The 13,771-nt window shown below is 41.3% G+C and overlaps 1 protein-coding gene across 1 annotated transcript; it reads left to right on the top strand.

The window, feature by feature from the left end:
* Positions 1 to 9,742: 9,742 nt before the first annotated feature.
* On the top strand, positions 9,743 to 10,631 carry LOC144468814 (uncharacterized). The gene is made up of 2 exons (XM_078178562.1): positions 9,743 to 10,067; positions 10,486 to 10,631. Exons 1-2 carry the CDS (start codon positions 9,743 to 9,745, stop codon positions 10,629 to 10,631), a joined length of 471 nt encoding a protein of 156 aa, XP_078034688.1.
* The last annotated feature ends 3,140 nt before the right edge of the window (positions 10,632 to 13,771 follow it).

Raw genomic sequence — 13,771 nt, 5'->3', positions numbered from 1 at the left:
ATCGAGTGCTGCAGAAAACGATAAGGTCATTGAGAACGTGACTTCTGATACGGTCCGTCAGTCCTTGATTGTATGTCGGTGACAGGATCAGAATTGATCACTAATTGATCACGAATTTTCGCATCGTTGTCCGATAAGATTAAACCTTTGAACTGCTATCTAAACATAGAATTGTCGATTCTAAAAATGGGAACGTCCACTCTTGCTTACGAACAATACCGGCGACCAGAAAACATGGACGAGATTACGTTCCCTATAGGGCTATTCGACACATTTTATGTTTCAACGACCAGTAGACTATATATAGCTTTGTGCGTTGAATAGATTTGCAAAACCAGTTTATATCCGCGCTGTTTCCTTTGAAAGATTCCATTTTCAAACAAAACTATACATCCGAGTTTGAAAAAAATTTTCGCTTCAATTCTGAAAGATGTAAAAATATTCGTTGCTGCAAACGATTATATACACTGTTTCATTTATTAGTATATCAAGGAAACTTGAAGTGTATTAGGCAGATTACATGTATTTTTAAACAGTAGCGGATTTGAAAATGTCGTGTTCTACATTCAGTGACATTTGTTCACAATTATGAAACAGAGTTATAGAACAGACGTGTAAACAGATGTCACTTATTATAACAGTTTATATTATTTAAAACTGATTGTAACTAGCAATCGTGTAGGATACACGAGACTATGAATGCGCTAAGCGTTCCAAACGATAACTAGTTAAACGATAGCATTACGCTGCTTAATCATTAGGGGAATTTTCAGTGGTAAACGGATCTGCATGGGTCACCGGAGCTCACATTCCGCCAAAGGCCCAAGGAAAAATCCTTTGCTACCTAGGTCAGTGGACACAGGTGTTTAAACATGCAATTTGAATAACATTGAACTAACGAACGTCGCGCTCACGCTCTGTAAAAGTTTGTACAAGGGACGGCGAGAATTTACAACGTTATCTCTCCTTACGCTCGGCCAAGGAGTTTATCGTAGGATCTGCACACGACAATTACCGTGCGTCTCGTTAAGGTTGAACTGGCTCTTACTGCGGGGAACACTTCGACCGTGAACTATTTTTATACGATAGTTTTTATCTGCGGAACAATGGCTATTTAAACTGCTGCAGACGAGTGAGTTTTGTCGTATAGGATATTCGTCCTAAATTGTCGACCTTTGCCCTTTTTTGTCTCACACCAACCTGTTGAATCGCAGTATCTCGTGACCTTTTGTAAAATTTTAGAATGATCTGTATTTAGAATGATTCGACAATCTCGTTCCATTGCTTAAAGAATCTTAGATTATTGCAGTATTATTTGAGAAATATTACAGTGGTAATATTTATGTATTACTATTAAAATTATGTATACAAATGTAAGTTTTTTTTAGTATCGAGTTGTTTAGCCTCCGTTGTTCCAATACAGTTTACGGGGTTGTTGTTCGAAACGGTAGCCGGTTCTCGAAATTTTCGAGAAACTTGATTCCTTCGAGGATCTCGAAACCCGAAACCTTCGGCAATTTCAACATTTCAGGGAATCTCAAAATTTTCAGAAACCCGACCCGTCTAGACTGAACTATTCTCAACCATCGAATTTCCGATATTTTCAGGTTCTCGCGCACCCTAGTAACATAACAATACCAATTTTAACATGATATTTGTAGCATTATTTCGAGCCTAGCTTTTGCAACCTTTATACTATTTTCAAAATAGTATTTTTAATTGTCACAGTATTTCTAACATAGTATGTTCATCTATTAAACTATTTTCAACGCAATCATTTATTATATATAATATTATAATTTTGCAATGAAGAGTAAAACATTCGTTACGTCGCAATAGTTTCTAAATTATAAACACAATACCGCGACGTGATTACGCGATAAATTCTGCAATAGAGAAACGTGATAAATATTGAGAGTCGGCACGTACGAATGGAATTTATAAATTTTTAATGCTAGAATAATGTCTTCCAGAGCAAATTGCCATAAGATCTACAGAGCAGAATAAGCTGAACGCTGTCCTAAAAAGCCCACTCGAATCTAGAGCAGCGGTCGATTTATCACATGATTCATGCGAACCTTAGAATCACTTGCATATAACCATACCTACATCTTCTGCTCCTCAGGGAAGATTTATTGCCAAAATCGCGGGCCGGGGATCTCTTTTACGCTGTTACCTACAAGGATGAATATCAGGGAGCAGGTTCGAAGACGGTGGTTCCGTCTCTATGGGAACATCATGGCCCCTGAACGGTGCATCACCTGCACAACCTCCCGTTTCGACATCGACGATTGCATTGCGAGAACGCGCCGATCTATTACGAATTCTGAAAGGTCACCTATTTGCGATCGAATTTCCATTAAACGGTGTAAACTAGAAATTATAAATGTAGGATAACTCGACGGTTTGTTGGTTTTTTCCTGTTTAGCAGCATCGTGTATTTCTTAGATATTTTTCTGACAGTGTCAAGAACAATGCCATCTACTGTAATTTATTGTGTAACGTCCGTGTTATACCCTCGTCTAAATTTTTCTGATTACAGTTTGTAACTTAAATCTGAGAATATTCTGACATACTTATTGAAGTCCCTAAGTTGGCGTACGTGTGTTAGTTAAACATTTAACTTGAAATGCTTAACGTTTCAAAAAAATGAATCCTTAACTGGTATATTCAAGTATCTTTGTTTTATTTTGTAGTCAAAGTTTAATTGTTCATGTTTTGATTATTTTACACATTAAGTGGCTAAGAATGAATGAAATAGAATGGATGATTTATCTAAAATTAGATTAATACGTTTTTTTGCAATCTTTATTTGAGGTCTACCATGACCCCAGCACATCAGTTATTTTTTTTAAATCACTATTCCAATTAAGAGTTTAACAGAGTCGCCTAATCCTAAACGGTTAGTAATTCCGTCGAAGGATTAACACACTTTCCATATGGAACATATGAAAACTTGTTTTTTATCAAAATTTTTCTATCGAGTTGAGCATGTAACAGTGACCAAAATATAAATATAAATGATTTGTAAATTTGACAGATGTGCTATATAAACATTGTTAGCTACGTTTTGTTGCCACAGATCATTGCGACTTTGTTAACAAAAATCATTTTTGAAAACTGCCTAGTAAGTATATCAGAAGGACCATAAGAATCCATAAACGCTTGCAACTATAAACGATTATGAGAATAGTTGATGTCTGTCTATTAAAGAGAAAAGTACTGTACACATTTTTATTTTATTTTCTATTTTCAGCAAAAAATATCTATTGTACAATACGAAATGCAACTATTTTACAACGCGAGTTTTTACACATATACATGTTGTCTTCATTTCATGCGTTGCGCATCCCGTTTAGGTATTCGCGGAATTATTATAATATTTTGCGGACGGTATATTATGTATAGAGAAGCATTTTTAATCCATTGCAGGATTGCTTGGTTCTCAATTATGCGGAATGTAAATGTGTTATTTATTTCGATGCGGGCAGTCATGGCGCCCGCGCCGCCTAGGACCCTTTAACAATGCGCTCGCGTATAATTGTTAGGAAATAAGGGACGCGTTCTATTCTAAGAGCGGGTGAGGTAGATTTTCGATGTAAATGGCACAGAAGTTCGTTACTCTTCATTTGCTTTGTCTTCGGTGCTCTGCTTAAATGCATCGAGTTAAACGCAACGAGCGAGAGATTCGTTCAGAGTTATTACTCGTTCCCCCAGTAACTTTCTTGGAACGCCTCAATGTGATTTAAATTTTATGAGCTAGATCGAATTCGAATTTAGCTTACGACCAAACACTCGTTTCTGTAAGTAATATCGGGATAATATCTTTTCATGGATCCCGCTACACGGGAAAAACGTGTGGTGAGATACATTTATGCGACTCGTGTACGTTTACGCTATTTTCTCATTAAACATGAGACTTCATACAAATATTGACTTTTCTAAATCATTTTATACAATCGAGAATCAATTTATTTCTGAGAAAAGCTTCGTAAAGCCCGAATTTAACAGACATTATATTAAATTACACTTTTCCTACAATTTATTTTATAAAATGTAATTTAATACACCATTACTAGTTAGATAATAAGTGAGAAGCATTTTTCTAAATATTTTATAATAGCTTGTCCAATAGGAAGACGTGATATTTTATTAACATGGACTGCAATTTCAAAAGTATTTTTGCAATCTAAAACTCGTTATATTTGAAATATTCGAATGTTGCAAACAATTAAAAATAAATCATCGGTCCTAGCAAATGGGAATGGCGCTGGAAACTTCTCGTTCAATATTGTAAAGAATTATATTTATGAAGTTTCGCTTGCTTTCAAAAAGGCATGTTTTTTACGCAACGTTTAACGTGTTCGAACATTTTATCTGAACGAAAATCTCCGAAACGATGCTATTTCACAAAACATGTAAATTAAAAAGTATACCATAATTTAACCATTTAACCACTGATAGCCATTTCTGTGAGTATTTTAAGTACATTATAACACCATAGCGTACTATTATACATATTATTATAAACGCGATTTAGAACGTTTAAGCTTAAATAATTTTCAACTATTACAATCTAACGTGGAACAAATATATATCTGCTTGTTACGATTTCAAATTGGATAGTATAATTGCCAATAATTTTCATTTTTTTAAGAATCCATCATACAAGACATTCGCAATGTAGCGCAGCCTCGTGCAATTTGCTAAAGTTCGTAAATACGGGTCTACTTATCATTGATTTAGTATTCTTCATATAGTTTTAATAGCAGTAAATTCTTACAATGTCATTGAAGGAGGCTGTAGCCCGAACAAAATCAACGGGAGGCTAGCGCGGCCGTGATAAATCATACTAATGATCGCGGGTCGAAATCGTAACAGTGACAGGTTGTTGACTACCGGGAACATACCTACTGTAACAATCTCGTCGAGCATAAAGCACGCGAGTTAGATTGTTTTCACGTTCCTCGCGAACCCCTGCGCTATTTCGATCGAGAATGACAGGAGGTGTGGTCGATAACGAGGTAGATACGGTTACGGCCGGATCGTTAATGCCTCGCGGAGTTGCCGGAGATCGAGGAAGGTCGTTCGATGGATCCTTCGACGGGGAGCTGGTGCTACCGTGGACGATGGCCGCCGACGCTCGACCCGTGACTCTCCTGGGAATACAAAAATCACAGGGAAACAGATACAGAGAGAAATTCGTTAACTTCGGCCGCGATATCGGCACCGTTTTATGGTCCGGCATGGTGGCCGTGTCAAAAATGGTTTCGTATGGATCGCACGCGGATAAACGGGAACACGTCGGTGTTTAAAGATTGATCGGAATCCCGAGATTTATTCCACTTGCTGCCCCCCCATCTTTCTATTCGTCGGATACCGTATTTCGTATCGTTACCGAAAAAATAGAAATGATGGCTGCCATATGTCTAGTTCAAATCGGATATTTGTAGTGCTCGCGATACCCCGGTACATGGTAAGTCGTGAAAAGTGGCATGGAAACGAGGAAATAAAGTTCTCCGCGATACGGTCTCGCGGCATTGCACGGTGCGAAAATGAAGGAACACCGGTATGTGTTTGGCTTCCGTTCCGAGAACGAAAACACGATTCTTTCTCGACTCGTCCGGCAACTCGTGGTAGGGCGAAGGTACGTGATTAACGCTTACCTCGGGAGCCGGTGCGATCATCGAATACCAGGCGTTTATGGATTCGAGATCTACGACGGCGACATCTTCCACGATAAACGGCATAGGGGGGCCGGGGCAATCCATTCGAGGATGACTTCAATTAAATCTCGACAACGCGATCCAGCGATATCTGCGCGTTCGTAGCCTCCGGTCGCTACCAACCCTAACCGATCGGGCGGTAATCGCGGAGAGGCCACGCTGGGCAAACGGAAGCCACCGTGATCCCGAGCAGCGACTTTCCATCAGCCATTACGGACGAACATTGCCGTTCAAGCTGATGCTAAGTGAGCTTTTATAGCCGGCTACAGCGAGCACGTGGGTCGGTGAACTTATTGGGGGTAAGGGCGGGGCTGCGCCCGCAATCTCCGCAACCGTGACGGGGTGCAAAAGCTCGATCTGTCGTTGCAAAAATTGCCCGCCTCGTGTCGCAATCCTGGGTCAAATTGGAGACGCTGGCCACGCCTTGGAAACACTCTTCCGCGCTGCGAATCCGGTTTCGAGCGCGCCGATCTGGATGAAACGACGCTGGAGAAATGCGGGCAATGGCACGTTTTTGCAAACATTTAAGGTACTTTGATATTAGATAATGTGGACCAAAGGATTTTTGAGAATTAGTCTTGAGAACAAGCGAATATTGGACGTAAATGTCGTCCAAAAAAGAGCGAATTTAAAATGTGTCAATTTCTTCGTATTTTCATCCGCGTTTTCACTTGCAGGATAATTATTAAATTTTCAATAAAATTATTAACGATCTTGTTTCATTTGCGACTACTAACGAATCACGTCCCCCGCTAAAGATTTCTTAATATTGTAATATTTGTTTCAACCAAGTAATTTTCAAACAGTTTTAAAAGAAGTCGCGCGAAAGAAAATTTCTCAACTTTCAGAATAAATGATATAAACCATACGAATTTTACATCATGCTTCTAAAATTGCAATGCGAAAATATGTCATCTATTTTATCAAGGTGTCTAGAATCTCGAAATAACAGAATTATATTTATAATTGCTTTAGAAACCGAAACAATTTTAACATTATACCAATCTGTATGTTAAAACGGTTAATTATTCTGATAAATGTTAAGAAGTGCAGTTTTTGCAACAACAAAAAAGTAATTAAGTCAGTTGCGTTTATATGGGTCAACAAATCGATACATTGAATTATTATTCATCTGAATCTTCCATCAAGACATTGCATAATTAATTTCCTCATCTTAAACTTAACTTGTCTTATCTAAAATTATTCCTCAGCAAAAATTCAACACCTCGGACGATGCTAACAGAAAAATACTTCGAATTGAAGAATTATAACGCACGATTCTAATTCACCTTCTTGTAATTCATTATTCATATCATAACAATCATCGTAAAACGAAAACACAGCATTCTTCCAGTCGTTTGAGAGAAGCCAATTGAATTTGTTGGGACAGCTACGGGGTTTGATTAAAAGAGAACGGGATCGGAAACGACGCACGTCGCTCCAACGGTGATTAACGAATGTGCCGAATTCGCTTCTGTAAACGACTTTGGTAATCCTCTTTCATCCCGTTGCGGGCTTTGTAATGGTAAACCGGTCACAGGATGCGCCGATACGCATTACTTCCGTGTGGAAAATGGACGTCAGTGTTCCAGGCCTATTGGGGGAGCTGTCACTGTTCTAACAGCGTGTTTTTCCTCTTCTTTTATTTCGGTCTATAGGTACACGCGACAATCGAAATTACACGAAATCCTCGTAAAAATTCAGCAATAACATAAATCGTGCATGTCACTCTTGTTTTTGGCGTTTCATCCACGCTATAACATTGAAATCTGCATATAAATATTTGGTATTTTCGAACAGCGCCGCGGCTCGTGAAATATTTGAAATAGATATTCGTAGAAAAAAAAGATTGAAGCTCTCAAGGTACATATTATATTTCTGCGTACAAAATATCGGACACTGCGTGTTTAGATCATAACGAAACGAAGACTTTTAATTAGAGTAAATGTAAAACTTCAACCCTGTAGCGACTCTTCATCAAGAAACAAACTTTTCCCATTGTAAAATTGTTCCAAAATTAAATATTGAACCTGAATTGCCTCGAACGAGAGAATAAATCTGAAAACATCGATAATTCGACCATCGATGTTACACATAAAGCGTTTCACGTAATTCGAGGGTACGCGAGTAACAGGTAAAGCGAAAATGCAAAAAACCGATTATTGACTCCCACCGCGATCGCTAGTGACCTGAAAGTGCAATAATTTTCTAGGCGCGCAGGGTCGATGGTGGGTACCCAGAACGCCTCCGCGGGTGGAAAAAAAAAAAGGAAAAAAACGCAGCGTCGAACGTGCTCTCGTAAACGAGGCGTGGCATTAAAGTCGCCCCCCGGAGAATTTTACGGAACCGAGGAACAATTATTCGAACAATCGCGTCGCCGGTCACCTTTGTCACCTTCGAAAGTGCACGCAACGCCCAACAATGATATTCCAAACGATCCGTGGCACGGTCGGTGATCCATTGCGAGGCTTGCTGCCACCGTAACACACGCGCATATCCTGACTACAATGACACCGTCATTCCAGACGACAATCTCGGCCCGGGGACGGCGCGTGGGCAACGCAACCCGAGCCTCGCCTAAACGGATGCAACAATGCGACGCGTAATGGGCTCGACTGCCGACGCGTGCTCACCTAATTCAGCGTATCTTCATCGCGAAATCGGGGGAGCGAGAGAAGGACGGGGATAAGACGAGGCCGGTCTTCTTGGCTGTGAAGGTCGCGACGAACGGTGCCAGCCGATTGGCCGTGATATTTCACCGTCTTCGGTATGACGATCGGAATCATCGTGAATGAAACCTGCTTCTGGATGCGAATGCTTTACGCATAGTGATAATACATATGGAAATTAACGATGAAAGAGAGGTGGGCAGGCTTCGATCTGATCTGATGTAACATTTCTCCTAATTAAGCGAACTTCCTGTGAATAGGAGAATCCTTAAAAATGCTGGGATCGTCGATTGGCATTTGATGTAATTGCTACATTGTCTAAAGATTTTCTACAGCAATTACTACTGCCACAAATTTGTATCTTTCTTGAATAGTTTTTTATTAGTAGTAGTTGACGTGCTTCCAGCTGACTACTATTCCATATTTCGCATGTTTGTCATGACGGAATAGTTATAATGTACACTAAGAGACATTACGTGGATATATATTGAATCCACCGAGTGTTGAAAGTAATTAAATTCATTTAAACCTTTTTTTATTATGCCGCACGTTTGACTTGAAAAATTTACTTAATTATGTCCTACAAAAGTATCTCTACAAACTCAATGATTGCAAAATAAAAACTGTAAAAACAGTCACTGTTGGTGTTAAATTAATCCTAATGGACTTAATTAATTTTTCATATCACAGTCTGTTGGCATATATGCGCTAAAAAATATGATACGAAGATTTTGATAAGGTATGACTGCAGAAAAATGTGCTGTCTAGCTAGCGTCGAAAATCATCGCGGCGATTGCGCGATTTTTGCATCCGCAATTTAACAGAGACCGAATCAAATGAGCAAATAACGCGAATCGACAGGTCACCCGCGGTGACATTTTTTGCTAGTGGCCGCGTACACGGCACAGCCGCCGGGACAGTTACACGTTGGATTGAATTCCCTTACGCTATCGATATATATCTTTCTGTCCGACTGAGTGCAATGTGTTCTGCAAGGTTAAACGCAACCGTAAAAACGTATCGAAACGGATGCAACAGTTGGATATGGAGCACGTGACCCCCGTAGGCTGCGAGGCGTTAAGCGTTTGTTCGTGCGTTGTCGGGCGGGCCGGCGTCGCTGATAAGCGTAGAAACAGCCACGCGGCCAGGCCAACCCGCAGAGAATGTTTGGCGTGTCCTGTGCCCCGCCCTTGGGGTTGGCGGGAGCAGCAGAGACCAAGACTGCACAACAATGCCCCTATAAAAGCGCCATCGAAGCCGTTCGATGTCAGCACATCCACTCCAGCCACCGAGGCAAACTCTTCTACAAGCTTCGCAGACAGCAAGCCCTTCGACTTCCTCCTCAACATGTACAAACTGGTAGCGGTCTTCCTCGTCGCGGCAGTGTCCACTGTGTCGGCAGCGCCGTCCTGGGCACCCGGAGCGGCCCTAGCCGGGCCGGTCCTAGGACCCGCCGCCCTCAGCGGACCCATCAACGGACCCTCCGCCTTGGCGGGCCCAGCCGTCGGACCTGCTCGCATTTCCGGCGCGGTAGATGGCGGCGCTGTGGTCACCGGAGCCGTCGCAGGACCTTCCCTAGTTTCCGGTAGCGTTGCCGGTGCCGCTGCTCCTTGGGGAGCTCCCTGGGCTGGTGCTGCACCATGGGCTGCTGCTGCACCATGGGCTCCTTGGGGTAAGTCGCCAAATATTACACTCTCGCCAATATATTCTCGAAAACACGTTCTACTTTTCTACCGAACATACCACATCTATAAATTGTCATCTGTCTTTGAAATATTTAGTATGCATTGTTCCGCACAAGGAGAGACTGTATCTGATCTTCCGTTTTCTTTCAATAATGATCCATAAATTCTTCCACCCACGGTAGCTTCCACCTCCTTTCCAGATGAATAAGAAGTCGTTGATCGCTTGAAATCTGTTGGTTTATTCATGCCACGGTCTCTAGCTACGGCCGATTGTAATCACAGCAGCTTCGAGTAGATGCACTTTCGAGCCAGAAATTTTTCTAGCGGAGATTCGTTCTATATTTGATCCATCCCTCGAATACCGATGTCCTTAATCAAAGTAATTACTAACGAACCTGCTTCCAGGCGCTGTTGTGGCTGGACCCGCGTCACTTCCAGCGGCTCTCGCCGGACCCGTGGCCGCGCCAGCCCTGATTGCCGGACCATCTGGCAGTATATCGGCCGGACCAGCTGGCGTTGGAGGAATCGTTAGCGGCGGCGCACATTGGTAATCATCCAGGACACGGACACTCATCCGACATCTTCGACTGATCTCCCTCGATGCCTGCAACTCTGAAACCGACCACGCCACGATCTCCGTCATATACCGCTAGTACCTCCCATTACACTGTATCTTTTACATGTATTCCGTGTACATAACAATACCTCATATGCGTTTATATGTTATAATAAAAGCATGCAAATTTGGAGAGGAATCTCATTAGTCGTTTGTCTTCGAACCGTCGGATTATTTAATGTTCGCTGCTTTAGTCTGAGCAATACATCAAAACCTTTTTATACGATTGTACACAGTAGATACGAATAAACGACTGCATGTGTTCTTATACGTACCACGATTATTATTTTGTATTTAGTTGTTTAGACCTTCTTGCTGTGGGACATGTCGCAACTTAACATAATGTTTATCTTTCCTTATTTAATCTATGGTGCATTTTACTGTATCATGACTGATCTACTCTTTCAACTCGCTTGATCATTTTCACCTTCATTTCTTCGATATTTGAGTTCTTCCTTGTCTTTTAGTAAGTTGGTGTAAAAATAATTTTTAATCGTCAACTTGGTCAGGCAAGTCGCGTCTTCTTGGTTACTTTAAATCATCTTCCATGAAGACTTATCAAAATACTTCACTTAGTGCTGCGAATAGTTTTAACAATTGTACATCAAATTTTAAGTATCGTTACTTAAAAGTGTAATACGATCACTTTCACCTCAAAATTAAGATGTTGACTCATCAGCCAGCACAGCGATACTTTCGGGGATTGCTTTTATTGTCTCCGTTTACGTATCTTTTACTTTGACGAATCAGAAAGTTCTCCAGATTACGTTAATATTTGCTCCATGGAGGTACATCTCTCATCTTGTTCTGTTACATTCTCATCCATTTTATACATTTCACAACCACTTAGTTCGTATTCATAATTATCTTCGCTAGAACAGCAATCCTCTTGCGAAAATCCTCTCGCGATTACAACTGCTGTGCTCGACTATTCCAATCGAAACAAGTTTACTCCCGCAACAATTCCACAGACGAAGGCTAAGTAGATTTCCTCGAATAACAAGAGGTTTATCAACAACTCTTGAACGGTGTGCCGAACGAAAGATGACTCCTATGGTATCTAGAGCTGCGATGTTCTAGCAATGGTAGGTTCTAGCAATGGTAATTAGGTGAACAAAGTCAAAGTCGGTGATCCGAGTATTGATGGAAATATCGTTGGTGTTTTCGCTATGTCGGCTAAATAATATTAACAGCGAAATTATGTTCGGACAAAAGCTGTCCTTTAAGACGTCTTTCGATAAAGCGTTTGCGAATTATTTGATACAAACTCGTCGAAAAGTATGATCCGTGGACGTCGGCCTCGACAGAATTTCACACTCCTAGGATCAAAGCGAAGGGAGTCGATGTCAAGCGAAGTCAACATTAGTTTGCGATTAAGGCCGATTGGAAGCCATTGTTCTCTGCGGAACATCGTCACCCCAGAGGCTGTCGACACCGGCGCGACCGGCCTCTATTTCGCGGTCCATTGTCCCGCCGACGGCATCGGGGCGCAACCGTGGGACGATACCTGTCCACCTTTACCGGTAATTGGAGGAAATTGCTTCAACACCACTCCAATCAGCCGAGTATTCTCTGTACGAGGGGCGACACTACCGGATCCTCCTGATATCCGAGCGTTTCCCTTGCCAGCTTTGTTCGGCAGTCTGTCAAGCGTCGTTCCATCATCGTCGCTCCCTTTTAATCTCCGTTTTCAATCACACTCGCCGCTGGAAAATGCATCGGGAAAGACGCATCGAGGAGCTTGGACAGGGAAGGACGAGGGGGGGTGTTGGGTGGAGAACGTCGCGAACTACGCCCTGTTTCCGGCAGTCAAAAGACCCGGAGGAAATTATTAGCGCAACGCTCGTCGTGCCGGAGCGCATTACCATTTCAAAGGGGCATGACCGACCGTCGAGGAGCAACAAGTCCAACCGGTCGTCAAATTGGACAGTTTGTCGACGAAGTGGCTGAAATGGTCGTTATTAAGGAGCAGCCAGGAACTCGGACTCCGTCGTCCTGAATGAAATATGGTGCTCAGGCCGGCGCTTCGACAGGCTTAACCATCTAGTCGCGCTGAGCAAATATTTGAATGTTTACACGGCGACCGGTATGTTTACTCATGATATTACATGAAATTGGAATCGTCGAACACAAACGTTCGTTACTGCACGCGTAAATCTAAAAATAATCCGTATTTGATTCAGGCATTTTTATCCCTGTCCGCTTTCCCGTTCATTATGGCGTTGTTTGAAAGATGCTAGGTAATATCTCCTTGTACCGTTTTATAAAAAATTAGATAAATTTCGTTTCAAACTTGTACTACTTTAAGCTTCCATTTACAACGTAGGTATTTTCAAAGTTATTTATATTTCTTGGATACCGATATTTTAATGAGAAACGAGTTTGGGTTAAGATTGTTTCATGTTTCGAGAAAAGTATTTTCTATCCTTGCATTGGTGCTAACTACATACACGCTGTGCTGTCATTCATCGTTTTATACATTTTCCATAATAGACCTTTTAAGTATGGTTATCAATAGTTAGTATTTTTTTAAAATAATTTTTCAAAGTAGACGGCAATTCCATTAATAAATCAATAAATTGATTCGGTTAATATTTCTTCCGAAATAAATTTGAAAGAAGATTACGAAACCTTTTTAACATGCAACCCAGTCGCTGAAATGCCTATTGATAGGCGGCAAATAAAATGTTAAGTTACTATATAATTTATGCAGTTCGTCGTTTAAGAACTTTTCCAGATAATGTTTGCAGTTCGTTAGCGGACGCTAATTAACATCGTTCCTAAAGTTCCTAGAAAGAACTTCGCGGCAGAAGTTTACCAATTTTTAACTACTTGTCAAACAATTTTTCTTGTTGACTAATACTGGCCTCCCTCTTCAATCTTACATCTCGCAAAGAATTTAGCCTGATCGAAATAATTGCTTCCTTCATCTCAAGACATATTGAAGACCGATCGAGGCACGAAACGTCGAGTGGAAAATGAATGCTTACCCGTTTCTCTTAGAAGCCGCTTCAAAGAGGATTCGTTTCTTCCATCGTCGACGATCCACGCAGCGCAACTTTCTTCGTACTTGCG

Source organism: Augochlora pura, chromosome 1 (assembly GCF_028453695.1).
Source record: "Augochlora pura isolate Apur16 chromosome 1, APUR_v2.2.1, whole genome shotgun sequence".
Classification (NCBI taxonomy): domain Eukaryota; kingdom Metazoa; phylum Arthropoda; class Insecta; order Hymenoptera; family Halictidae; genus Augochlora; species Augochlora pura.
Note: the sequence above shows the minus strand (reverse complement) of the source record. Positions and strands in the feature narration are given on the sequence as shown.